This window comes from Syngnathus scovelli, chromosome 13, assembly GCF_024217435.2.
Source record: "Syngnathus scovelli strain Florida chromosome 13, RoL_Ssco_1.2, whole genome shotgun sequence".
NCBI classification, from domain to species: Eukaryota; Metazoa; Chordata; class Actinopteri; order Syngnathiformes; family Syngnathidae; genus Syngnathus; species Syngnathus scovelli.
The window spans coordinates 13,538,568-13,565,365 of NC_090859.1; the positions used below are offsets into that span (position 1 = coordinate 13,538,568).

Here is a 26,798-nt window from a genome sequence, read left to right on the forward strand (position 1 = left end):
AGGTTGCTTTTTTTACTCGGCTTCTGCAGAAAGGAAACACAGAACGTTACATTTGCTCCATTTCCATCAAGTGTCACGTCAAACGCCTCATATAAACAAGTTAACAAGCAAGAGACTGCAAAAAGTAGTTCTTTTATTACGGTCACTGTCATTAGATTTAAATTGCAGTCGCACATTGACACTGGTCCACATTTGTAAGGTGTGGAGACAACACTCATCAGATCTCTTGCAGCCCATTGCACTAACACATATATAGTAGCAGTAATGCTTGTATTTGAATTAAAAGGATGCCCCCCAAATTAAATTTGAAACATTTGCCTGACAAACACAAGTATTTGAGTCCAGTGTCTAAGCAGCTCCCTTTTGAAGTTATGCTTCCGATCTGTGACACACCATGGGAAGACAACGCTTGAGATAACCCCAAGGTTATAAAATGCTAAAGGTCCAGTTTAAAATGGTTAGAACAGAGGACGGAATAATTCCAGAGACGTATTGTTTAAATATAAATAAACAACCATTGTCATGTTTACATCAAGGTGCTATTTGACGGAACTATTTCGGAACACGGTGATATTCCGATACCTTAGTTACAAAGACTTGAGAAGATCAGAGCTGTCTTTGTCCAGAACCTATGAGCATATGTGACTGACTGTGTATGTGCGATTAAGATATGGAAGTAGACTCGAATCAAACTAAGACAGCATGACAGCTAAGTTCATAAAAGTATGTGTGCGTGCACACATTAAGAATGACAACAAAAGAGTTGACTGGCATTTTTCACTTAGAAAAGGAAAAAAAAAAAAAAGACTATGGCACAGGACAATGCGGGACACGCTAATAAAAATTTTCCATTGAGCCATGGGAGAAGTTTATAAAAATAAATTTGTACTCAAAAAAAAATTGGGGATATTATTCCGTTATACCTCAGGAGAGGTACGTGGGAAGGCGGACAAAAAAAAAAAAAACTAAACCCCAACAAAAAAATGGCACGTCACTGAAACAACAAGGCAGGTGTCAGTGTCACAGACAGTTTGACGACGGGCAAAAAACGAGGCTTCCTGCGTCTCCAACTGCAACAAAGGCCGGTCCGCCCGGTAGCGACACACGGGGTCGTCAGCGTTGCCGTGACCCACCCTGGCCGAGGCCGCGAGGCGGCAGGCGGTGCGTCACGACGTCTCACACACGCACGCACGCCGGATCTTGTGCAACATTAATTGACTTTATCCTGGAATATGTAGAGGTTGTTGGTCGTGGCTACCGCGATGATGTTGTCCTGGGGATGCCAGGCGGTGTGCAGGATCTTCTTGTTAAAGTCCAAACTGTCCACGCTGATCTCGTCCTTCTTGCGCTTGCCCCCCACGCACACCTTGCGGGGTTTCAGGACCTGCATGGGCTTGATGTTCTCGCGGGAGGCCTCCAAAGTGACGTCGCGCCGCTGGCTCCGGTCGAACATCCGGAAGAAATTGTTGTACGAGCCGGTCATCACCACGCTGGAACAAGAATGTGGAGAAATTGAGACGATTTTAAGAAGGACTAAATAAACAATACTGCCAAAAATAGTTTTAAATCACCTGTCATTGCCATTCCAGCAACATTCAAACTTGTCGAAGATGCAGTCGTTTTCGTAGAGCGAGCACAGTTTGCTCCTCAGGTGCTCGTGGACCTGAAAGGAAAAATGAGAGAATACAAATCGACATGGTCATATTCGACACACCCTTCAATCAAAACGATGACTTAAGACAAGTTAAGATCAGTTTATTCCAAGCAATCAGGCAAAAGAAATACATGAACTCACCTGATAAGTCTCCACCGGCCTGTTCTCCATGTTCAAGTCCCAAATCTTCACAGACAAATAGTCCCTGGTCATCATGTAGCGTCCGTTGTGACTAAATTTCACGTCCGAGATTGACGAAATAATCTCGGAGAAGAAAGAGCGATTACTGGGATCTTCTGGCTCTTCAAAAACTTGAGAGAAGGAAAAAAAATGGACATGACGTTCACACATCTTTTCCCACAAAAGCAGATATGGATTATCAATTTATGAACGGGTGGGCGTTCCTCACGTTTGGAGTGCTTGTCACAGAGCGCGGAGATCCTCATGTCGCACAGACGGATAGTGCCTTTGCTGCTGCTGTAGACAAAAGTGTTGCACTGATGAGGATGGAACTCGGCTGCTGTGATCACCTCCGTCAGCTCCTCCATGTTGGCTGGCTTGATGTCAACAATATCTGGTGGACGTAAGGTTAAGGCCCATAACGGTTTTCTACGGGATCCGCCAGCCCGCTATAAAAAGATCACTTTTGGCACAAATCAACAATGACGGGAAAATAAAAAGATACTGAAGCTGCGGTCGGTGATCTCCAGGTGCCAAAGGTTGATGCGGAGGTCGTCGGCCGACAGGTAGGTCTCGTTGTCGCTGTTGACCGAGATGGAGTTGATGTGGTAGGTGTGTGCGTTGGCGAACACCCTGCGTGGGCTGGCTTCCACCATGAGGTCCATGGGTATCAAAACTGGCACCTGACACATGAGAACATTGAAATCTGAGACACTCAAACACTCTATAAACCTGAGCAAGTCTGCCCCCTAGGGACTAAATTAGGACAAACAACACAAATTGTTTTGGTCAGCCTCTCGCTCCATCCATCTTGTCTCTCTATTAAAATTTGTAATGATTAATCCTTGACTTGCACGGCCTTACCCGTAATGAGGTGATAGTGTTGGGATCCTTGTAGCGTCCATCTTCTTCTTTAAGATTGTAGCCCTCCGGTCGCCGGTCTCGTTCGCTGATTTTCCACAACTTGATGGTTTTATCTGCATGAGGGGGAAAATACGAAACCAGTAACATGATGAATTTCAGTTTAGGCTCCGTTACCAAAACTTGGATAGTGTTTGGTAAAGTAACAACACTCCGACGAGTATGGGCGACTAATTTACCGTTAGTTGACAGCAGGAACTGAGCGGCGTTCTTCTGAGGGAGCCAGCGAATCTTGTTGATCTTTTCTTCAATCTCCAAACTCTTCAAGTAGTCAAACTCGGGCTCGTGACTTTGGAAAGTGCTATAAACGTTGTACTCGCTCCGAAACTGAGGCATACTCTTGTTCTGTGGGAGCAGCGGAAAGAAGAGAGGATTATTGATAGAATGAAAATGAAAACATTGTTGCAAATAAACATGATTAGATCATACCTCTATTTCCTGCTGGAAAATAACCACGCGCCCACCTTTGTCACCCGTGGCCAGCAGCTCACCTGTGTGGTTGAACTCAACCGTGGAGATGATGTCGGCTGAATAGGAAAAAAACAACAATGAATAAATAAGCCAGAGAGAAGATGTCGAGCAGCCGGCACACCACTTTTCATATAAATTGTTACTTAAGCCATTACTGCCCGGTGAAGCAGAAGGACGGGAACACAAAAGGTTTATTGAATGTCTTTGTGGACGGATTGCCTGAGGAGGGGTCGCCACATTTGAGGGTTAGCAATGACTAACCTACATTCAAGGACTAGTTTGGACAAAACACAATTTTCCATTCATGGAATGTCACCATTGTCTTCTTTCACACTTATTGAATGTATTAATAGTCTGACTTGCCATGAATGGATTTCAACAACTAGTCGATGACATGATGACAAATGAGTTGAGTCTAAAAATGTGCTTTTGCTCATACCTTCAGCCACATCATCATCAATGGCTCCTTTCACCTGAGAGAAGCACCACTGCATGTCACCTCCAGCTCCTGGAAGTATAAATAAACTGAATTGAAGCTTTCAGTGACCACGCAAAACATCATCTCCAACACGCCGTGGTGACCCTCGTGAGAAGAGGTTCAGAAAACGAATGGGCGGAAATCAGACCAGCAAAATACAGGATTTTTTTTCTCAAATATTCATTTATAAGGCAAGTTATTGAAATGAACTACGATTAAAATGTTTTACAGGGGATAATGGTTAGGTGCAGTGATAGGAACAACCAGTCAGTCATTTATGAGTCATCACCGTTGCCATATTCACATATTCGAAGGTGAGTCGTGACTCTAAATAGAATTATGAACAGCTAAGGATCCAGAGAGGGAAGGAGAAGTTAATATGACTTAGTTTACCTATAAATTTGCTATCTGGTCAAAGAAAATGGGCGATTTGATGAGCAGCTCAGTAGCCATCATCGCAACACAATGCCCGTGGATCCGTCTCACTTCCCCACCCAACAGGAACCCGATTGCTGACAAGATACCTTTACTGACGAGCTCCTTTTTGCAAAACAATTAAATAATCCTTCTGCCAAATTCGGTCAACAAAACAGCCAAATAACACACCTCGTTAAGAATGAATACAAATAGCAACGGAAGTCGTGACGTTGGTAGCTGATGAATGAAAAGTAGGAAAATATTTGGTTGCATAAGTAGTCAAGCACAACCGGGCTTTTCGCACGACAACATATAATCTTGATCTCGAGTTAAACGCCAAACCTGCCGAATATTTAAAGCGCTAGCTCTGCGGCGATAGCATGTGGTCAATGTCAAAGTTTGAGCTAACGTTAGCTTGCAGGCTTCCCTGCCAAGACATGTGCATATTAATTAGATCATTTCTTCATTCGGGGTGTCAAATGTCGCTTTTGTGATTCATTTGGAGGCGGCGTGGATGTATAAAAACGATCGTTTTTAAGTGCCACGGATATGTAGAGCAGGGAAGTTCTCGGTCCGACTCAGGCCAGACGCGTGATGACACCGGAGTTTGCTGACTAGCTAACGTTAGCATTAGCATCGGCTAAGTTGTGTTAGCCTGCTACCGTTAGCCAAACTGCCAATAGGGCGTACGCACGAACGTCCAGCCATCCAAGCAAGGGGCTTGTGCAACCCAGGCAGTGTTGCCATAACGTCGGCGTAATCGCGGTGTTTCCATGTGGAACCGGTGAAATGATTTACCTGCCATGATGAGACAGACTGGGGGCTCGCCTCAGTCAAACGCGATCCTTCCTTCCTTCCTCCCACTCCCACGCGTTGCTTCGTGGGTTACTCAACTTTCTCTTTGCGGTGGATCGCCGCTTGTCCCGCAGCTCAAACCTGACAATCGGGGCGAGCGATCAAGCGTTTTTAATAATGATCGCCTCTATTTCCTGACTGTGTTTCTCGAGTTGGCATCCCACAAGTCACTTGTCCACCGCGCCACAGCCTCCTTGTCTCCTTCCGCACCTCCACTCAAATGCATATTTTACAATGCGCGCTCACGCCGCAAGGCAGATGCTCTGATGCGCGCGCATGAGTGGGGAAAAAAAAAATTCTGAATGAAACCAACCATGAGGCATTTCCGTCGAGATAAGCTCACTGCAACTTCATTATTGTCGTCCAAAATAATCGTTATTTTGTTTAAATAAATAATATATGCCTACAACGTCCAAAGAAAGGCTGAAAAAATAAATGCTCTTCCACTTGACAGCAGAAGATTTGAGAACACTAATCATTTGTGACATTTTTGTTTTGTGGTGTGGTAAGATTTTTTGGTGTGCCTTGAAGTCGGTGAGGTTGCAAACACTGATTTATTTTGCGCTTGGATTTGTTTGCTGCGTCACCAGTAGGTGGCAGCAGTGTTCAACGTGAAGGCAGTATCAGGTACCGGAAGTAGAATTATATCAAGATTTGTGACGTTAATTACACGCAACTAATAACGTTTGACATTTCCTCGTGCCTGTCGACTGTAAAAGTGTCTTAAGCATGCAAGATGATCACACCAAACAAAAATCGGGATAAAATAGGCGTGCGCGTGGATGAGCGCAGTGCGCACGCACGGATTCGACCTCTACTTTGTGCAGGCTGCAGGGCAGGCCAGCCAGCCAACAAAGGGGTGTGTCATAACGGGGAGTGTCCCGGGACAGCTTCAAGAGTAGCGGCTTTGCGCACAACTCAGCTGCTCCGCCGTCTCGACGCCTCACTGCTCCCAGGCTGCAGCTAGAAGCGCTCATCGCGGCTTGCCCTCGTCTCCTTTTGTTCTCCGTTCATTTTCTAGAACTCAGGATCTGTCAGGTACGACACATTTGGACTTTCCAGCGAATGCATTCCAGTCCGTGGGTCGGATTGAGAGATAAAATGACTTCCATGCATAAGAATACAGAACGAACGGGCCTTCTTTTTGCATGTCGCCCTACTTTGTTAGGCTTTCTGAAGTGTCAAGCTTATTCTGGAGGGCAGCCGATGCCATATAAGGGCAAAAACCTTGCTTGCATGCAGAAAGAAAATTGTGTGCTTTCACTTGAATACACTGACAGTGAACAAGTCGATAGTGTGAACATCCACCTCATGAGGTTCAGGGTTCAAATCTTATCTCCGGCCTTCCTGTATGCTCGTTTAGGCGATGCCATTTGCTGCATGTTAAATATTGCAATAATATCCATATGTGTAGCCCTAATATATAAACAACTTGACACAATGGTTTGTTTAGAGTTAATGGGACAGGCTACAACTCCTCCAAATGAGTATGGTGTAGAAAATGGATCGATATTGGAATTTATACATTTTTATACGATTCGAGACGCTCGGTTAAAGACTTGAACTCATCAGAAATGACTGCCAGCCACAAGAAGAGATATCTGTTCCTCTAGCAACGTCAAAGCAAATAGAGACAGAGGAAGTCGAGTCAGCAACCACAAGATGAGCGTGTCACTCATTCTTGTGTTTGCATGATCATCATCTTCACATAGATCAGTACAATTAATGATCATTCATAAAGTATTTTGTTTCCATTGTTCTTTGTCCACGACGAAGATGTGGGAAAACGGAATGAGTCATTCCTCGCTGAGGGGAAAAAAAATCCCAATACAAGCCTGCAGTGAGTTTATTTCACAAACCAAACCGTGAATTGCCGACTTGTTTTTCCAGCTGGGAAAGCAGCTGATAAATCCCAAGACTTTGGAGAACTGTTTTGTGACATATGAAGCCACTGTTTGGGTTACATGGCACATTTGAGGCCTGCAGCAGGAATGCTACAAAAGGAGCAGCCCAAGTATGGGGGAGGGGACCAGATACTTGCGGTGGGAGCCAAGTCTGCCCCTCTTGTCTAGCAAGAATCTTTGCTTGCATGTGGTAATCAAATTGTTGGGTGTGACGGTTAGTAACTTTTATAGCCGCTCAAGCAGAAGTTGATGATTTATAACCAATCGTTTGGGACATGTTGTTGTTCCTCGTATGTCTAGGGAGGAGCAGAAACACCGCGTACCCGAGGTGCTACCAACTAAATTTGAAACATGTTCCAAACACTGCTTCAATTCAGAGAGCTTGTTTATACTCGGGGTAGTGTTTACTCTGCCAAGCTGAAAACATTTCCGTGAACACCATTTACGTCATCTTAATTAAGCGCTGTTGGAGTCCACAAAATTTTAAAACGTGGACCACGCTGACGAGAAAAATACACATATGAGGGTTGAAGTCAGCTCCATATGGTTTTTAGAACTTCTCTGTTGGATTGTTTGAGTCATAATAGCTGAAGCTTCCTTCCACAATGGGGAAACACCCAAGCACAGGGCACCCATGATTCACTCTACCCTGCGTGATTTCTAAATACGGCGCAAACTCTATCGTTGTATCCATGGCAACAGCCCCAGCCCTAAGGGGAGAGGCTTGGTGTTTCATAAATAGGAGCTCAGCTTCTCTTATCACAGAGTGACCACTGTTAGCCCCCCTCATAGTCGCGCCAAGCTAGTTGCCACGACGACACAACTGGTTTTAAAAAAAGTTGTGTGATTTATTTTTTTCCTCTCAGGCAGAATGGCGCAGCACCCAGAGTTTGAGCGGGCTGGAAAGAAGCAAGGCCTCCAGGTCTGGAGGGTGGAGAACTTTAACCTGGTGCCGGTTCCTGAGAACCTTTACGGAGGATTTTACACGGGAGATGCGTACATCATCCTGAACACCATCAAGCAACGCTCGGGAAATCTGCAGTATGACCTCCATTTCTGGTTGGGTGAGTGCAGAGAGACGATCCCAAATGCCGATTTTAAGAGGAACAAACGTTTGGTCCGATAAGGGGAACTATTTGTTCAAGGTTGTGTTCTGATTTGAAATCAAGATGGCCTTCCGCAGGTGATTTCTGCACCCAGGACGAGAGCGGCTCGGCGGCCATTTTCACAGTCCAAATGGACGACTTCCTTGGAGGGAAACCCATCCAGTATCGGGAAGTCCAAGGATACGAGTCCAAAACCTTTCTTGGCTACTTTAAGTCCGGGATCAAGTATATGGTGAGATTTGAACTCGTGTTTGCATTCCAGCTTTTTCTTTTTTGCTTCAAGGAGAACTTGAAATTGTTAAGTCGTTACCTTTGTGTCTTGTAACTACCAGAAAGGAGGCGTGGCTTCAGGGTTCAAGCACGTCGTCACCAATGAGGTGGTTGTACAGCGACTGCTCCAGGTCAAAGGTCGTCGGACTGTCAGGGCAACGGAGGTGCCGGTCAGCTGGGATAGCTTCAACCAAGGGGACTGCTTCATTTTGGACTTGGGCAATGTGAGTCACTTTGGGTGCCTGTTTTGAAGAAAACATTTTTTTGATTTATTATGATATTGGAAACGGAGTCCGCTTGTGTCAACTTACTTTTCCTGTTCTTCATGCTTCACAGGAGGTCTATCAGTGGTGCGGTTCCCAGAGTAACCGCTTTGAAAAGCTGAAGGCCATGCAGGTGGCGAAGGGGATCCGTGACAACGAGCGCTGCGGGAGGGCCCACGTCTACGTCTGTGACGAGGGCGGCGAGAGAGACAAGATGATCGAGGTGATCTTCAACAGGAGCTACACAAAAATAACAGGAACAGCCCACGTAAGGTCATGTTTTCGTAATTTTTTTTTAGGTTTTAGGAGAAAAGCCGGAGCTGCCTCTGGGAACTTCTGATGACATCAAGGCCGATGCTTCCAACAGGATGAGGGCCAAACTCTACAAGGTACTCCTACCCAGGAAAGGTCTCAACCAATCACGGCTCAGCTGCAGAAATCTGAGCCGTGTTTAGTCCCTGGACTTCGACCCTATAAACTCTGATGTTTGTTTTCCGTGTCACCAGGTGTCCAACGCCAATGGCGGCATGACGATTGCGCTAGTGGCTGAAGAGAACCCGTTCCAGCAAAGTGCCCTGGAGACCGGCGACTGTTTCATTCTGGACCACGGCTCCGACGGCAAGATCTACGTATGGAAAGGTAAAGCGAAGCCGTCATTTTTAAGCCATGATCTGTTTTGAACAAAAGTAGTGATCAGACGCACATTCGCTGTCCTTTCTCTAAAGGCCAAGGCGCCAACATGGACGAGCGCAAGGCGTCGATGAAGGCGGCCGAGGAGTTCATCAATAAGATGGGCTACCCCAAACACACCCAAGTGCAGATCCTGCCCGAGTCGGGCGAGACGCCGCTCTTCAAGCAGTTCTTCAAGAACTGGAGGGACAAAGATCAGACGGTGGGCCTGGGCGTGGCCTACATCGCCAACAGCATCGCCAAGATCGAGAAGGTGGCCTTCGACGCCGCCACGCTACACGACTCCCCCGCCATGGCCGCCCAGCACGGCATGGTGGACGACGGCACTGGAGAGAAACAGGTGAAGCACGAGGCTTTCGGTTGCGGCTGTACCTAATGAAGTGTCCCGCCAGCTCAATCTTTCTTCTTCCCTGACAGATTTGGCGCATCGAGGGATCCGACAAGGTGCCGGTGGACGCGTCGACCTATGGCCAGTTCTTCGGAGGAGACAGTTACATCATCCAGTACAACTACCACCATGGAGGACGTAGTGGGCACATCATTTACATGTGGTGAGAAGGATGAGCTTGGTGGAGGGAGGTCTCGGTGTGTGACGAGTGTGTGACCATTTTTTTTTTTTTTTTTTTGACAGGCAGGGCATGGACTCCAGCCAGGATGAAATTGGGACCTGTGCTCTCCTCACCGCCCAGCTGGATGAGGAACTTGGTGGCGGCCCAGTGCAGGTAGCTCACATCTTCTTAAAAAAACTGCCTTTTGTTTTCATCAACTCATTCAGTCGCTAACATTGTCAGCGTTCCTTTTTTTTCCTCCCTCGTCCGATCTTCACATCCTTCGCCTTCTCTCTCCCTCGCTTCTTCCTTTCCCCCACCTCGATTTTACGCGGCTTCTTTTTCCTCAGGTTGCTGGTGCTCCTATAACCACTCAGGTATTCTTCATTTCAAGCTGAGCCTTTTTGTCCAGAGCCAGTGACAACATTCTTATTAATTGATAAAAGGAAGAATATTTAAATTCTCTAGTTCAACACAGTCCTGGCTCTGTGCATACGAGGTGCTCATTTCTCCAGTTTCTTCATTTTCACCTCACTGCGTACTCTTGCGTGTAATTTCCATGTGCATGCGTCATGTATGTACACTCGACGGCATGTTCAGTTTGTGTGTAAAACGCAAAAAGATTTTTCCAAGATCTTCACTCTCACTTAGACAGAGCGCAATTTATGAATTTTACATTAATACATTATAATATCAGAATCACACCATTCAATTTAGTGAGTTTTCAAATCCTCAGCACAAAAATGCCACTAGATGGCGCCAAAGATAACGGTTGCTCTCTTTGACTCAACTGCATGACGTGAAACTTTTTGAAGCATTGTGATCGTCTGTTGAGTTGATGTTCACTTTGTGTTATTAAGAGTAAATTATAGTTTAGCTTGATTAGCCTTTGTGGCTAAATTGTGTCACGAGACGCATGAGCTTGCCCTGCTCGAGGAACCAGTGCACGAATATGCTTAGTGATCTTCATGGCGTTTGTGTCAGGTGAGGGTGGTGCAGGGTAAGGAGCCGGCCCACCTGATGAGTCTGTTTGGAGGACAGCCCATGGTGGTCTACAAGGGTGGCACGTCCAGGGATGGAGGTCAGTCAGAGCCCGCAGAGACTCGCCTCTTCCAGGTGCGCTCCAACTCCGCCGGACACACCAGAGCCGTGGAGGTAAGGCCATCACAAACATTGACACGGACGTTTCTCTTCAAGGTTCTTCTCACAACAACTCACTTGTTTACATTTAGGTCGACGCCGTGGCGGCCAACCTGAACTCCAATGATGCTTTTGTTTTGGTGAGCCCTGGTGGTTCCTCCTTGTGGGTGGGCGTGGGTGCCAGCGACACTGAGAAGACAGGAGCCCAGCAGCTGTCTGACCTCTTGGGGGTGTCGCCCTCTGAGCTGACTGAGGGACAGGAGACAGGTAAGGAGTCTTGAGACCAATCTGGCCAGATATATTTCAAGAGGGGGCAGTGCCTGAAGATGGGTGGATCGGCCACAGTACCTTTTTTGAGATTGGAAACGCGTGTCCCATTCCCAGGTGAGTTCTGGGACGCTCTGGGAGGAAAAACCGAATATCGCACTTCAACCAGACTCAAGGACAAAATGGACGCTCATCCTCCTCGACTCTTTGCTTGCTCGAACAAGACCGGGAACTTCATTGTGAGTCATTACGGTTGTTCTATTAGGTAGACCCCCAAGCGGGTTGAGTCGTGTGGTACTTCAAACCAATATTTCTTTTCCAAGATTGAAGAGGTACCTGGAGAGATAACCCAGGATGACCTGGCCACTGATGATGTCATGATACTCGACACCTGGGAGCAGGTTGGAAAAGCACAACCACACATTTGAGATAGAATCCAAAAAGCATAAATAAGGCTTACTGAACTTCCTTTTGGCGAAGGTGTTTGTCTGGATCGGCAACGAGGCCCAAGAAGAAGAGAAGACCGAAGCGATGGCGTCTGGTAAGATTTTTTTTCATTTGTCACCTGAGTTTCAATGATCTTAAATGTATCTGGCCTCTTCAGCGGCACGTTACATCGAGACAGATCCCGCTAACAGAGACCGCAGGACCCCCATCGTGAAGATCAAGCAGACCTTCGAGCCGCCCACCTTCACCGGCTGGTTCCTGGGCTGGGACCACGACTACTGGACCAGCGACCCCCTGGAGCGAGCCATGGCCGAACTGGCCCTGTGAGCTGACGCCTGGTACCCGGAGCTTCGCATCACAGCATCAGAGCAGCACCTGATACTTAGCAAGCAGAAGACTGGTTTTGCTTTTAGCTGCTAGTATGTCTTGAGACGTGTGTCCCAAAAAAAAAAAAAAAGTTCCTCACAGTGTGGCCTTTGTTCGCTTTTGAAACCAAGTAAGAGCAGTGAATTGTTTTCCAGGCTTGCTTCATGGATTGTTTTTTTTTTTTTTGTTAAAGGCAATCCATGTTTTTGTATTTTATATTTGGACACATACCCAAAACACAGCCAGCAAAGCAATATGATGGCTTGTAGATTTTTTTTCCTTTTAGTTTGTAAAGGTACTATGCCTCTTGCTCAGGATGCTCGAATTTTTTTTTTTTTTTTTAAATGCAGGAGTGGCGCTTGCCATATTTATTTGACTAGCTTTGCTGCCATTTAGCTTGTCTACATTTTTGGCCACTTTAGGTTTTGCTACAATATGCCATCACAATAAAAAATAAATTAAAAGTTGTGTGTGTTAATACATTTAAAAAAATATATATCCAAATCTATTGATTGACATCGTATTTTTATTAATGTTCTAAATATAATGCATACCTAACAATAACAAAGTTGACTTTCATTCAACTTCCAGCTTTGGGATCAGAACAGTCGTCAATCATGAAACAGTAAAATAAACATCTGTAAAAAAAAATACTGTGGAAAAAAAAATATCCATGCACAGTATGTTTACATTCATGTAAATGTACATTTTGCAGCATCTAGCTAATTAAATTGTTAATTAGGTTAGGCAAATTAGACAAATGCCGTTTGAGCGGGAAAATGATTCAATTATATCTCATCACCCCCCCCTCAAGAATAACGTAATATTTATGTAAAAATACGATGGCTATGTGTATAATATACTTTATCGTGATATACATAATTTCCCAAAGGTAAGCATGAATACACTTGGGTGAAAAAGCACATGCGCGCACACCTGATCGGTTTAGTAAAGCTATCGGGTTAGAAGTTCACAACTAGCGCTCACGTCACTTTTAAAACACGACAAATCGACTTTCCCGACGGACCACTTCAAAAGACTATATACTTTTTGTAAATTAAAAAGTCTCCACACGACGTTTGAAACTGCATAGAAAAGTGTCAAAATGAATCCACAACAGTAAGTTAAGGCTTTTTGCATTTTCAGGGGACACGTTAGCTCCCATACCAATTACGCGATACACAAATATGGCTTAACTAAGTTGCAGGTAATCCACTTCTCTCCCAAAAAGTTAAATAAAATGACATTAGCTATATTAACTATATATTTAAAAAAAAAAAAAGATGAGCTCTCCAGCAGGTGGCACTGTGGTGTCAAAAACTCATTACGTTAATTTTCATTCTAAATGACTTTTAAGGTAACTTTTAAGATTAATTGCAAAAAAAAAAAAACTTGCCTCAGTTTCAGGTGTGAAGTGTCTTCATGCCACCTCTCCCTGCTCTTTCTCCACTTTGCGTGGCACCTGCTGGCCCAAGCTGCTAAAAAAACAACAGTCAAACATGCAACATGCAGAGTGCATGTAAAAACAGCGTGAGCTAAAACTAAGAAAAAAAAGTGCATGTAAAAACAGTGTGAGCTAAAACTAAGAAAAAAAAAACAAACACACTGGCAGTAATGTAGCAAAACCGCATCATTGAGCATTCAGTAGGAAATACATGAATGAGCGTAAGGTCACTTCCACGTTTTTCGACGCCGACCCTTGCTCTGCTCAAGTTCCATCGACGCTTAGTGCTTGGTGAAGCCCTGCATCATCTCCAGCGGCAGAGGGAAGATGATGGTGGAGTTCTTCTCGGCGGCGATGGTGTTGAGGGTCTGCAGGTAGCGCAGCTGCAGGGCCGACGGCGACTCGGCGATCACCAGCGACGCCTCCTTCAGCGCCCTGGAGGCGTTCATCTCGCCTTCTGCGGCGATGACCTAGGAGGGGCACACACGGATGGGAAATTCGCCCCAAAGTCCACGTCGAGATGGCTCCCTTGGGTTCGGTTACCTTGGCTCGGGCCTCCCGGGTCGCCTCGGCTTCGGCCGCCATGGCTCTCTGGAGCTGCAGGGGGAGCTTGACGTCTTTGATCTCCACTCGCTCCACCTTGATACCCCAATCGTCAGTAGCGTCGTCGAGGGTGGACTGGCGAGACAAACATTTTTTTTTTAATACTGCTGCTAACTGAGAAAACATCAGTTTGAATTCATGAGCATCTACTGTGGCTGGGATGAAAAATCAACCATCATACCACTCTTCGCCACTTGGTGGCAGCAAAGGGCAGACTTTCAAAATGCATTTTCAGACCACTCCGGTTTGCTCGCCACGGCGGCAGTGTCAGGTGTTCAAATAATAGACAACAAATACATTGCGGAGCAACTCTATCTGACACACTTGACACGAGCGTGACGATGAGCGTAATTTGTGGCTGACATAAATCCTCAAGCAAGCGCCTGCGAGAAACAAACCGTCAATTATTCACGGGGTTAATGGATGAATAAATGATAACATTCCCACGGAAACGGACAGCTGCGCTCGACACGCCTGCTGTGTTTTTATTTTTTTATTTTATTCACTTCCGTGCAGTTTGTTCACTTTCAAATTGACAACTTGCCGCTGAATTATGCAGCTCGGGCGTACGTGAACGGTACCTGCATGCTGTGTGCGATTTCTTCACGGTCCGAAAGGATCTCAGCCAGGTTCTTGGTCCCCAGAACATTCCTGAGGGTGGTCTGGGCCAAGAGGCGTGTGGCAGCGTCGGCGTTGGTGATGTTGGCCACGGCCAGAGTGGCGTTTTGAACCCGGTAGTATACCACGCCGTCCACGCTCACCGTCACCGAATCTTTGGTCAAAACCTGCGAGGGGTTGGAACGTAGCAAAGAGGAATTTGGAATTTAAAGCCATTCATTTATCGATGTTTAATAAAATTGAGATATGTTAGTCTTTGTTTTTTTAATTGTCTATCGTTGATTTTTATGGGAAAGCTTTATGGTATCGGAACTTGGTATCGGAATCAGCGACTACTGACAAATTGTGCTCATATGCAAGAATGCGTTTCACGTTTATGGTGTTTTCTACTCGTGAGCGGACTGAAAAATTTCCTAAATCCATTTTGACAGCCTTTGAGCTTGCGCGGACGTATTTGTTTAACGTCAACACGAGGCGGGCGCGTCGTACCTCTTGCGGCGGGATGTCAAAGGTGATGGTGCGCATGTCCACGTTGATGAAGCTGTCAGTGCACGGCAAGATGAAGAACAAACCTGTGGAATCACAAGAATGCAAATAGTCGGCGGTAAACACAATAATAAGCGGGGCGTCTTGGCAAATGTTTGAAGCCGGCGGGGATGAATGAAATGTTGGCACGGGGCCAAGTCAAGCAGGCTTTAGAAGACTGCAGCTGTGCCGACAGTCGGGCAAAGCTGGGAATATTTGCGCCTTTCACCAGCCCCGTTTCAAGTCACAAGCATCCGGCGCCGGGGCACCAAACAATTCTTGGCAGGCGGCGGAGTGAAACGCTAGGTATGCAAACATTTAGCACTCCTGCATTTTCAATTATGAAAGTTTGACTGGCGCCGGCGGCGGGTGAAATCGGAGCCGACCGCAAATACGAAGCACTAGCGTAAATTAAAAGAACGACAAGATTGCGTGACCGAGGTTAAGGGGACATTACGGAGCTGAATTTAGTTGGAGCATAAACACGGCAAGACCCCCAGGATTGCTAGCAGAGAGCTATTATTACCCCACGCCGTCACAAATGGCGTCTCCTGGCACTTCAGGGAGTCCAATTTCAATATTTTTAAGAGGACACTCCCTGCTTCTTTTTTTTTTTTTATTGGCGGCAGTAAAACAACAAATCAAAGATGAGGAGACAGCGAGCTGGGAGATGTATGCAAATTGTTTCTCGTGGGAGCTTGGATTGTTCCTCTACAAAAAACCTCATCCTTGGGAATAGCGCCATCACTATTTTCAGATTTATTTCCGCGTCCATAAGTCAAACAGCAGCGGCAGACGTACGGCAGCACATAAATGACAATGCGGGTTTCTATTTCTGATTTGTGTCACATTGAACAAGATTTTTGTTTTTGTTTTGCATTATGACTGTTTGGACTGTCCAATTGGATCTTTTACTATCCCGACAAGTTCGTGTTCGTCGGGTACATTTGTCACATTATTTTTGTTCGCCTACTCAAAATGATGAGGTTGCGTTCGGAATCGGCGTTCCTCTGTCTGTGGATTTACTGAGCGGTTTTTTTCCCCGCCCGTATTTTATGGGTTTACAACATCGCTGTCGGCGCATGTCAGGGAGTAACCGAGCAACCGTTGCTGCGGCGGCCTAATTTAAGTCGGAAATTAAATCAACCTGACTTGTGACGTGAAAACATTTTGCCGCAGAACAAATCGGGCTTGGTTCTGTTTCCAGTATTCGGCCACAAATCCCTCTTTTAAATCACTGAGATGTTTTTCCTTGTTGCATATTAGCTCTGGAAACAGCCTATACATGCCACAAGGTGGCGCCTTTTCTATTAGACAGTGCTACGGCCTGACCAGATAAAGCTCAGTTCGGCAGCACCAAAACATCCCGAGACGGCGCCAAAGCATTGCTTTTATAGCCATACATTCATGCAATAAAGAAATGTCAGAAATTTAGTGCGGAAGTTGTCGTTTCCAACCTGGTCCTTTGGCTCCTCCTCGCAAAAGGCGTCCCAGTCGGAAAATAATGGCTCTTTCATACTCCTTCACAATCTGCACGCAGACACATTTTGTTTTGTAGCTCTTAAATCATATCGGGTGTTTGGATTTTTCAAACCAAGCAAAATGATGACTTGACGTGACCTTGATGCACATCCAAATGGAGATGGGCAGTGTGACCACCATGAGTACAAGAGACAACAGCACCAGCATCCATCCACAGAAGCCAATGCTCGTGTCTCCATTCTCCAAGGCTAGAAAAGAAAAATGAACGCACACAGCTTTCGTTTTCATGTTCACGCGTAAATATAAAGGGTAGGGGTCTTGTCTGGGTTTATAATGATCTTGTCATACAATCATTTAACCAATTGGTTTTCATTTAGTCATTTTATATCTATGGTCTATTTGTCGCATCACGTTGATCACTCTCTATATTTATTCTCCTTTGAAGCAATTTGAATTTCACTCCAAACTTGATGACATGCAGTGATTCAATGGGTGTGATCGGATGCAATACCTTCTGCATCATGTAAAGAGCTGCTTGGACCTACAGACAAAGTTAAAGGTCAAAATACTGTTGATCCCAGTGCAGAATAAGAATATACTGTACAGTAAACCCTGGCTATTCACTGGGGATTTTTTTTTTTTAATGACACTAGTCAGAGAGGCCAGTAAAAAAAATTCAAGCTGATTCCGAATGTCCTTGTTTTTCATAATTGTAATAATATAATATTACATTGTCCTTGGATGTACTTGTGTGCATATACACGTGTGGAAAAAACTCTCCGGGGACTCCACTAACTACCCAGGCTAAACATAACTCCTTCCCAAAACACACCTCTCAGCCAACATTCTTTCTTGATATCAATTACTACTTTCCTATTAGCCACAAAAGAAAATGTGCAATCGCGAATAGGCGGGGGTTCACTGTACTGTACAGTCAAACTATAGAAAAACAACCTATCCTAGATGACCTTGGCATCCTGCATAGAGTAAGTTCGAATGAGATCAGTAACGATGACCTGTTCAATTTGGACATGATCCAATTTTAACAACAATAAGCATTTTAATCAATATATTTTATGGCACATGCATTCACTGACAAGTTTCTACGTGAGTCACTCCACCACTCACATGGAGCTATTTTTTAATTCATGACAAATCAAAGCACTTTGGACTTGCAACCAAAGGGAGTTCAGTTAGTTATATATAAAAACAGCGTAGATTACGTATGCGTAGTTAACTTTTGCAAAAACGCTGTTAGCTTGCTAATGGGAGGGGCGTGCCTTCGTTAGCTTAGCCTTTGCTAGCGCTGGGAAACCTTCTTATTTTGAATTGGACACATGAATAAATGCTGGTAATATTAGTTCCCGATTGAAAACGATTTGTCTGTCGTTTAATGCAAATAATTGATTTGATAAGAATTTATTTACTGTGCTCACATATGGATACCTCGTGACGCTTCGGTTGCGCAAACATAAGCGAAATCGTGTTTGTATGAGCGTTACCTGATTGACGTTCACGTCTTTTATCAGCTTTTAATTGCAAATCTTCGTTTTCCATTGTGAATATTACGAATGTTTGCAGTCACGGAGAGAAAATAATTCAACACAACACGGGATGTGGTTTTTATCCCACTGTGTGACAATTTTCCCTGCCCGACGACTGGAAGGTGCCGTGACGCACTATTGGCGTCATTGGGCTAAATATCTCACGCTCGAATGAATTGAATTGGGAAAAAAAACCCTAAAATGCTCACCGAGTTAAAAAAGAAAAAGAAAAAAAAACAACAATAACTAGACTTTACCTACGACAACTAAGATTCCGTTTTCATACCGTTCAAAAATAATCTCCCAATGACCAAACCATGCTGCCTGAAAGTCAGAGTTCAGGACACACTTGTACAGAGGTATATTGATTTCCTGTCTTGCCCCTTTTCCTCCACATGTTTTTGTTTCAGGTTAATTATTACATCATTGAGTGAATTCCGCAACCCATCCCCAAAAAAATATCAAGTCTGTGATTTTCCTGGCAGACTGATGAAGGCTATGCATTTACAAGAAGTGCACAACTCCATATGATCTAATCCTCTTTTGATTATGATGAGGGGGCAAAATGTGGGATTGTTGGATTAATTGCCTTACATGCACAAAGCCTTCAACTGGGATCAATGTATTGGACTGATTTTAAATGAGTGAATCTTAACTATTTGCAGCCAGCATTTTTGCTAATCCAAAAGGATTCTTTGTCTTCATCATTATCTCTCCCTGTATATTATGTAGCCTACTGTAACTCTCTTTACGGTCATGTTGGTCCAATTCTCTCCCTTTCCCGGAAAGAGACCACAAGTCTCATTCTGGTGGGAATTGCGGAATCAATTAGACGAGAAAGACTGAGCTGTCCTTTCAGATTTGTATTCCATCTCACTACATTGCTCAATACAGTAGTATACTGTGTGCATGAGTTGTCCTCACCGGAAATTGTTGTACGTTTCTTGGCCACTAGAGGTCATAGTGGCGGTGCCACTCAATTTCCTACTTCAAGTTATCTACAGCACACAAAAGTTTTATGTCAGTCAGAATATTGTTTTTGTACATGACAACAATGGACAAAAAGTTGGTAGGCCCTTGGCACATTGAATTTCGTCAACCAGTCAGGGCATGTTTTTAATAACTGGGTTCCTGTGGGCGGAGTTTGGCTAACTCCATGTTAGTTTTTATGAGTCCAAGGACACCCTATTCTGTAAATGTTTTTGGGCGGTGGCTCATCCTCTGTAAATATGGCTCGTCCTGTCTTGAAGACACACACGGAAAAAAGATCAGCACAAAAATGTTGCCCTTGAGCAAGGCATCATCGCTTCCATGTGATTTTCTTTGCCGACTCGTGAGGAGCAAGCGGACTTATTTTCATTCTGCGGCGCTTTCTGAATGATTATTCCTCAAAGGCGGTGGCCCCCCCAGGGTTTTAAATCTTTCTTTATTCCAATATCGAAGCGTATCATATTGCAGCAGTCACGACTTGAAGGATTTATCAACTTTGGATGAGGGAGCAAGTAGGGTCAATTATAAAATCACACTTGAGTTTTGATCGGTGCAGCGGTGTGAGAGAATTTTCTATTTGCATTATTATAGATTATCACACACAAGTCTGGCGGCAACGGCAAATAAGCTCCCCGCCCAATTTTATTCCAGAAGTTGACAGCCAAGATGGAGGTCACGGAGGTCAGGGCGAGGAAAAGGGTGCAAATTTGTAAATCCCGCCAATCTGTTTTCGAATTACGCCGGCGCTAGCATGCGAGGTGTTGTTTCCATGTATTATGGAAATGTAATAGGCCGGCCACGCGGGCCCCGGGCGCGTCGGCAGGTGCCGCGTTCGGCGCGTTTGGCATTCTGCTCCACTTCTCCCACTGAAATGAGTTCTCGCTGGAAACTTACAGAGGATGCGGCGCCCACACAGCTGTTCTCCCCCGAGCTGGCGTACATAAAACATAAAAGGTAAGCCTATATGAAAAATGCACAGAGCGCTGGAAAATAATGTGCTTGATACCCGACCGCTGTCGGGCAGGAGGGAGATAAAGAGAGCGGCCTGCCCTGGATAGATTTTTTTTTTTTTTTTTTTCAGATCTCGTTTGACTGCGGGCTTGGATGACTTCCCGCGCAAACATTTACTCACCGTGCTCAATCCGCGGATCACATTACAAAGATTGATTGTTCACTTGCCTTTCACCCTCCACTGTTTCATTGGCCAATATGAAAATAAATGGGATTCTTCAAAGAGGGGAGGGGAGGGGGAGTCGACTCGTTATGCATTCGAATAAGTGACTTTGCCTTTCAAGCAGATGCGAACAAGCAGATCGCGTGTGCGTGCAGGAAAGGCCGCCATTGTTCTCGTGCGGCGGTTTGAGATGAAGCGAAATCTCGAAGACAAGGCGAGCAAAACAAATCCGAATGATTGTCACGCTCCAAAGAGTGGCAACGTCGTCAATTCGCCCCGGCGCCCGCATGAACTCGCAAGGCAATTAATTTGTGACACACAGGTGGCTCACGACTCACACAAAGCATAAATTGGACACTTTTTGGCAATCCTCAAAACAGCTCAGTGAGTTCTAATACATCCCACATGGAACCATGGCTCATCAATTTAGCTCTCACTCACTTTTAAAGGATATCTGGATACGAGTGAAAAAAAAAAAATGGAACTGAAGAGATAAGCAAAAACTGGCCCGCACCTGATGGACTCTAGAGGGCGCCAAAAATCTGGTGATCTTTCAATATAATTTATTCGAGCAAATTATTACCATTAAGTTAGTTGCTGTTTAGTTCTAAATTTGTAACGGTGGTCATTAGATTTAATTTTGTGACATTAACAGTTGTCGGGGGGGGAGCACAGAGGGCATCACATTGGCTAGGGCCGGCCCTGCGTCACTCCATAACAAAATAATCAGCTAGTTTCTTCTCTGGCCACCAGGCAAGTACACAAATTACAACATGTCATTTTGTGCAACAGGTGGAAATGCAGCATTTGTGTTTTAATCAATACAAAAAAGAAAAAAGATCAACAAGCCGCTCGGCTGGAAGAAAAAAAGCCAATGTTGGTGTTTTGACCTTGAAGACTCGGGGTCAACACAACGGATGGCTTTCTTCTCCACGAGACGCTTTTTGGAAAAAAACAAAGCGCTGTCGGTGAGGCCGAGAGCGAGAGCTTAGCCCCTCCCTCCCTCCCTCTCTCGCTCCCTCCCTCACCTCCGCATCACGTCCTCCCATCCATTCCATTTCCCCTTTCTGCGTCTTCCTCCCATCATCGCTTTCCTCACCCTCGCCCCCTCACATCGTTAGCATTTAGATAGTTGAGAGCAGAGAAGCTGGGGTAATAGGCTTTTCCCTCCCCGCAGTCCCTCCTTGCTCAAATCAGCTGAAGTAAGAGGGATTAACTCAAAAGAACAACAATGATGATGAGAGCGAGTGCCAATGAAAGAAAAGGAGCAATGAACGGGGAGGGGAGGGGGCGAGGCATAACGCTTGATCGGCCCGCGAGCTCATTAACCCGGGCCTTGACTGAATTGATGTTAGAGGTGATTGGAGATTATCACATTTAGGAGATACTTCTCCATCCCGGGCCCTCCCCTGGCCTATTCGCTGCGTGGTTTTCTTTCTCTCAATTTCATCCAGGTCAGCTGTCCCTCCCTGCTCGGGATCCCTCGGGCGGATAGCCTGTGTTCGCTTGATCTCCTAATTCTGCTTCATTTAAACTTCATCAAGTCTTCCACTGGACCGGAAGCGGAGAAGAATGAGAACAGCTTGGCTGGAAACAGCTTTTTCTCCCCTCGCTCCTCTTTTGTTGTGTGTGATCTGATATGATGCTCCCCCCCCCCCCCCCCAAAAAGCAGCTGGAAATGTGCAAACTCAAGTTTGAGTCAAAGCAGGTGACTTACAAAAGTTTCTTGAAAGCCTTCAACGACAGCACAATAAAACACTATTGACGCAAAAAAAAATCAAAATGTAAAATTTATCATTTGAATATTAATAACTCGTGTTAAAGGTCTGGCTTCTAGTGGAGTCCTTTTTGTGTCTTGTAAAATAGCAAATTTTTTGTTTAGGATCAAGTATTTAAAACGGTTTCTGATTTAAAAAAGGAATTGAATGAAGGCAGAAGCTCAAATAATGTTTTTTTTTGGTTATCATTATTTCTTTGGGCCGATTATGTGACTCCTGAAACATTTCAGTGATTTTTATCTCCATTTATCCAACAAATTATTTTACGAAGCAATATTTAAAATACAATTTTCAAGAATTTGCCTTTTATAGATTATAATCACAAACACAGAGAGCTGACTAATCCTGTACGCCTTAGACACCATGTACACCCCCCCACCTTGATTTAGAAAATTTAGCATGCGCCCTCGGCCGAGGCAGAAAATGAGATTACTGTATTTAAATGACTATGGTAATGGAGAGCATGCTGCCGGGCCCCCGTCGGATAAAGGATTTTTCCAGCGTTCATTGTTCGCAGTTTTGCAAAGTACTATCGCCCTGCACCGGCTCACAATGGGGATGTCATTTAAAAGACATTTCTCTTTCTTCTCCTCCCCCCTCAGCCCCTCGTCAGGCCCATGTACCGGGCCCCGGGAGGCCTCGGTAGCCGAGCGTGCGTGTGCATGTGTGTGCGTGGACTTGGCCGAGGCCAGACATAAGGAGAATATTGTTCATTCAAAGCCGCTGCAGAGTGATTGGACACGGTCAGCCCGTTTTGGAAGCCGTAATCCAATCTATGATTTTAATGAAGTGTACTCTCCAAGGATGAACACCATGTGGTCACGGGAGGATGTGGAGGCCAGGTGGCCAGGAGGGGGAGTGCTTTGAAAAAGCTGCATCGTCGTATCCCAAACTTACGTGTGTGTAGGGGGGGACAAGAAGACACTGTCATCAAAAACTTTTTTACGAGGGAATTTCATCCGGTCCCCCGATGGGAGTGCAACAGGGTTCTGATCTCAGCCCACTGAGATGCTGCAGCATGATTCACGAGAACAATTTAATCGTTTCATTTGATTCTGTCATTTTAATGCTTATTCGCTGAGTATCAATTTTTTCATTTTTTTAAAAAGTGGAACGTACACATGACGGGATGCTGCACCTTCCATCTGCATCACAGAGTACTTTATCATAGCTGAGTTTTCCTCCCGGTCCCGTTCTTCCCTCTTGAGTCCCCCCCCCCTCCCCCTTGCAAGCCTGATCTATTGGTTTTCGCCAGAGCGGTGAGCTATAAATCACGCCGATGGGGAGCGTCGATGATTAGGTTACGGGTGCAGGGAGAGAGGAAGGGAACAGAAACGAGGGGACATCACGGAGGAGGGGTGAAGGTGGGCCCGGCTACCTGGGTGCACAGCAGACAGGTTACTGATGGTGTTAGTTACCTGCACGAGGTGGCGGGGAGAGAGAGGGGGGGGGGAGTCGTTCTCCTGGGTGTTACATAAAGGAGCTATGGCTCTGCTGGGGCCCGACGAAAGACGCGAGGATACATAAAGCGAGCGGGAATGAATGCGGCATTGCTTATTCCGGCCCATAATGTCAGTGTTGCCTCCTGAGGGCAAGAACAGGGAGGGGAGGGGGGAGGGAATATTGATTTATCTTGTAACAGCGGCGCAATTAAAACTTCATTTGTTGGAAATGTAGACTTTAGCCTCATTTAAGCTTTAGCGGAACTTATAAACTGCCTTCATTTGCAGCCGGTAGAAAGTCGGTCATGTGACAGGCGCGGAGCTCGTTTTGGAAATTCGGTCCCCTGTCAATTATCGATGCTACTTTTTTCCCTTCCGATTCGATTAGATGCTTCCGGAGCGGGATGTCGATTTGTCTGGAAGTTGACCTTAATGCCTCATTGGCAGAGATTTGCCCCAGCGGCATGACACTTTCCCTCAGGTAACAAATGTCCCCCAATGCAGCCAGCTGCCAAATCTTCCGCCGAGGAAGTCAAATAAGACAAACATGAGCGGGGATGATAATGAACACGCTTCATGAGCGTGACAGAAAGCAGGAGATGCCGCGAGCGCCCCCCCCCCCCCCACAGCCCTCCGCTGATATGGTACAATTGTGTTTTACTTGTTCGCCCATTTAATGGCTGCTCTGTGTTACTGTATGTTTCATCAGCATCATGGTGGCAGGTGGGAGGGATCCTGCCTTTGGAGGAGCGGAGAGGGGGCTTTGTTTGCTTTAGTTTACATGCTCGCCGGTTGTTTGTTGCGTGTCGGCTTGCCAGATCTCTGCTGTCAGCCTCCCCTATCAGCGAGTCTGACAGCTCCGCCGCCGTGTTTTCAAGGGAGAGGAGGAATTAAAAGATAAGAATTGCAGGAGAGAAGGGGAAAAAGGAAGCAGGTGCTTGAAGCTCACCTGCCCGACAGATTGGCTTGACGACGTCGGGGGGGCCCGAGCGAGTCTTTGGAGCTAATGTGGGGCGATTGTCTTGATTTTCTGGGGTGCAGGCGGCGAGGAGGGAGGCCGGGGATTACGGGGATGATCCCGCCATTCAAAGCAGCTCAAAACAGAGCCTGCTCTTCCCTCCCCAAACCCTGCTAATTCCCTTTTGATGAGGCGTGCTAAATAAATCCTATTTCCACGCCTTTATTCCCAACCGACTCCCGGAGCGGAGATCGGGGGGGGGGGGGGGGGACGCGGATTTTACAGGCTTCTGCCGCCATTTGGGATCCACAATGGAGTCCGGTCGCGGCCGCCGTCCGGAGTGACGCGTTTACACGCGGCGGCGCTTCTCGGCAAATGTGCCATTATGGCTTTGTGCACAAATGCAGGCCATCATGTCATGCGTTTGAAATTTGTTGCACTCCAGGTGCGTGCGCACCGTACTCCCCCCCCCCCCCCCCCCCCCCGCGGCGCTCGCCTATGACGCTAACAAGCTCCTCCGTCTTTTTTGCTCTGTCTACAGCAGGGCCTTGTTATTAATGGGGACCAGCTGGGAGCGGCGCAGGTACACGCGCCGCCAGACAAAGGCCCATATATAATCATAAAGTCATAACAAACGACCTGATGTAAATGAGCGTCGGTAAAGAAAGAATAAGGCCGTGGCTCTGGAGGTGAAGCGAAAAAAAAAAAGCGTGGAAATGCCCACTTAGCCGACTGGCGGAGAGAAGTGCACATACGACCTTTGACCTCCCTCCGGACACGCGGTCAAGACTTACGTGCGCCTCTTCGACATCTCGTTTTTCTACTGATGGGGCAGTTTGGCCGCGGGAAAATGTCCCGGCCGATGAAAGACAGATTTCTACTCGCTCTTCTACTCTTGGCCTCTTTGACATATGGCGACGCTCTTGCAGCCTTCGCAACCTGGCAGCTTGCATCCTCAATGACATTTTTTTTTTTTTTTAAAAGAGATGAAATGATAATTATGACGTTAAACGACAGGCACGGAGAATCCCGGGGCTTGCTGGTGTGCAACGGCGAGGCTTATCAAGACACATGCTTCCAATTAGCCGGGCTTCTTGGTGTAAATGCTTCATAAATTATCCTCCCTACCTCGGGATTAGAAGAGTTAGCGTCGTCACAGTCGGCAAAGGTTGGCCATGGAAATGAAAAGGACAGTTTTTGGAGGGGGCGGGGGTTAAAGATTGGAGTGAGTGAGGAGTTGGCGGTGGGCGCTCACGTTGTTTGGGTGCAACCGGGCAAAATACAATTGCGCTCTATTAGGGCAATTCGCAAAGTGTCATGTCACCAAAAACTTTCCAGCATTTTTTTCATGAAGACAAGCCATAAATGATTTAAAACCATCTCAATGATGAAAATCTGTCCTGCTCATTAAAGCCATTTGATTAAACCATTCAAAATCAATTTGATAACATTTATATTTTAATTAATTGTATTGAGAAGTGCCCTTTATCTTCCAATGCAGTATTAAAAAAAAATACAAGCCAAAATATTATCTAAAAAATCACCAATTAATGCTTTGAATTTTGGGACGAAATGACAAAAATTAACTTTTTATTCGCTGAGCCATGATTTTTTTTGAAAAGTTATACAACACAGAATTAAATGATACACTCTAATCAGTGCATGACGTGTAAAAATTTGTCCTTTGACTGTCCGCAATTCCGGACGGGCGACTTAAATCTAAATCTCTCCTCTAGCCTTCCATCTAAAGGGGCAAAAAGCTTTTGGTATTACGAGCTAGGCTGCTCCGTTTCAGCAAAGGTGTCGAGCAGTTTGAGGGGCTTTTGAATCCTGCTGGGAACGTAAAGCGTCTGTAAACACCCAGCACAAAGAGCCCCTGTAAGGCACTAAAGCTCCGGCGGCGGCGGCGGCCGTACAATGGCCCGTCGTGGCCAATTGGCCGCGAGCTGTGGGAGCGAGCCTGTTTAAGAAGACGCAGGGTGGGGGAGTTAAGCTCAGCCGCAGCCCGGCGTGACAGACACTTGTCCATAGAACGCCGCTTGGTGAATCTCAAAAACATTCTGTTTCACTGTCGCTCACCGAGACACTCGGCAACACCAGCTGTCACCCGTACGTGTCATATAAATGCAATCTCCCATTTTTCTATTTTTTCCAGGTCCCGGCGATCTAAATCGACCATCTCAGAGGGGCACATGCTCACACACGCTCACGTTTGCATACAGCATCATGCAGACAGTCAATAACAGAATGGGGTGTGAGATTA

At 45.8% G+C, this 26,798-nt stretch overlaps 3 protein-coding genes across 8 annotated transcripts; 1 reads left to right on the plus strand and 2 right to left on the minus strand.

Moving 5' to 3' along the window:
- Positions 1–116: 116 nt before the first annotated feature.
- On the minus strand, positions 117–8,442 carry LOC125980197 (serine/threonine-protein phosphatase 2A 55 kDa regulatory subunit B alpha isoform). 3 transcript variants are annotated; one of them, XM_049739322.1, is made up of 10 exons: positions 8,297–8,442; positions 3,666–3,734; positions 3,185–3,282; positions 2,935–3,100; positions 2,699–2,811; positions 2,340–2,517; positions 2,064–2,228; positions 1,796–1,965; positions 1,572–1,663; positions 117–1,490 (listed from the first exon to the last, which is right to left on the minus strand). In XM_049739322.1, exons 2-10 carry the CDS (start codon positions 3,718–3,720, stop codon positions 1,211–1,213), a joined length of 1,317 nt encoding a protein of 438 aa, XP_049595279.1. In that variant the 5' UTR covers positions 3,721–3,734; positions 8,297–8,442; the 3' UTR covers positions 117–1,210. The 3 variants fall into 3 exon arrangements, with proteins under 3 accessions (XP_049595279.1, XP_049595278.1, XP_049595280.1); XM_049739321.1 differs by lacking the exon at positions 8,297–8,442 and adding an exon at positions 4,920–5,212; XM_049739323.1 differs by lacking the exon at positions 8,297–8,442 and adding an exon at positions 4,098–4,743.
- Positions 5,848–12,441, plus strand: gsna (gelsolin a). 2 transcript variants are annotated; one of them, XM_049739316.1, is made up of 17 exons: positions 5,848–6,014; positions 7,747–7,944; positions 8,064–8,218; positions 8,319–8,480; positions 8,593–8,742; positions 8,819–8,908; positions 9,026–9,158; positions 9,245–9,549; positions 9,627–9,760; positions 9,841–9,931; positions 10,108–10,134; positions 10,742–10,912; positions 10,990–11,164; positions 11,282–11,403; positions 11,488–11,565; positions 11,645–11,705; positions 11,769–12,441. In XM_049739316.1, the coding sequence occupies exons 2-17, from the start codon at positions 7,752–7,754 to the stop codon at positions 11,936–11,938; spliced, it is 2,217 nt and encodes a 738-aa protein (XP_049595273.1). In that variant the 5' UTR covers positions 5,848–6,014; positions 7,747–7,751; the 3' UTR covers positions 11,939–12,441. The 2 variants fall into 2 exon arrangements, with proteins under 2 accessions (XP_049595273.1, XP_049595274.1); XM_049739317.1 differs by lacking the exon at positions 10,108–10,134.
- A 42-nt stretch (positions 12,442–12,483) lies between these two features.
- On the minus strand, positions 12,484–18,317 carry stom (stomatin). 3 transcript variants are annotated; one of them, XM_049739326.2, is made up of 9 exons: positions 18,152–18,289; positions 17,604–17,665; positions 17,161–17,190; positions 16,788–16,897; positions 16,625–16,697; positions 15,132–15,214; positions 14,606–14,809; positions 13,965–14,099; positions 12,484–13,891 (listed from the first exon to the last, which is right to left on the minus strand). In XM_049739326.2, exons 2-9 carry the CDS (start codon positions 17,623–17,625, stop codon positions 13,703–13,705), a joined length of 846 nt encoding a protein of 281 aa, XP_049595283.1. In that variant the 5' UTR covers positions 17,626–17,665; positions 18,152–18,289; the 3' UTR covers positions 12,484–13,702. The 3 variants fall into 3 exon arrangements, with proteins under 3 accessions (XP_049595283.1, XP_049595281.1, XP_049595282.1); XM_049739324.1 differs by lacking the exon at positions 17,604–17,665 and having other exon boundaries at positions 18,152–18,311; XM_049739325.1 differs by lacking the exons at positions 17,161–17,190; positions 17,604–17,665 and having other exon boundaries at positions 18,152–18,317.
- Positions 18,318–26,798: the final 8,481 nt, after the last annotated feature.

Bases quoted from the DNA above. Each gene is read 5' to 3' on its own strand.
- stom (XM_049739324.1), bottom strand. From the start codon at position 18,206: ATGGAAAACGAAGATTTGCAATTAAAAGCTGATAAAAGACGTGAACGT. The intron at 16,698-16,787 runs GTCACGTCAAGT...GTCTGCGTGCAG, and splicing joins CCATTTGGATGTGCATCAAG to ATTGTGAAGGAGTATGAAAG. The intron at 13,892-13,964 runs GTAACCGAACCC...TGCCCCTCCTAG, and splicing joins CCCGGGAGGCCCGAGCCAAG to GTCATCGCCGCAGAAGGCGA.
- gsna (XM_049739316.1), top strand. From the start codon at position 7,752: ATGGCGCAGCACCCAGAGTTTGAGCGGGCTGGAAAGAAGCAAGGCCTC. The intron at 8,481-8,592 runs GTGAGTCACTTT...CATGCTTCACAG, and splicing joins TCATTTTGGACTTGGGCAAT to GAGGTCTATCAGTGGTGCGG. The intron at 10,913-10,989 runs GTAAGGCCATCA...GTTTACATTTAG, and splicing joins GACACACCAGAGCCGTGGAG to GTCGACGCCGTGGCGGCCAA.
- LOC125980197 (XM_049739321.1), bottom strand. The intron at 1,966-2,063 runs GTGAGGAACGCC...CCTTCTCTCAAG, and splicing joins CTGTGACAAGCACTCCAAAC to TTTTTGAAGAGCCAGAAGAT. The intron at 1,491-1,571 runs GTGATTTAAAAC...TTCTTGTTCCAG, and splicing joins TGCTGGAATGGCAATGACAG to CGTGGTGATGACCGGCTCGT.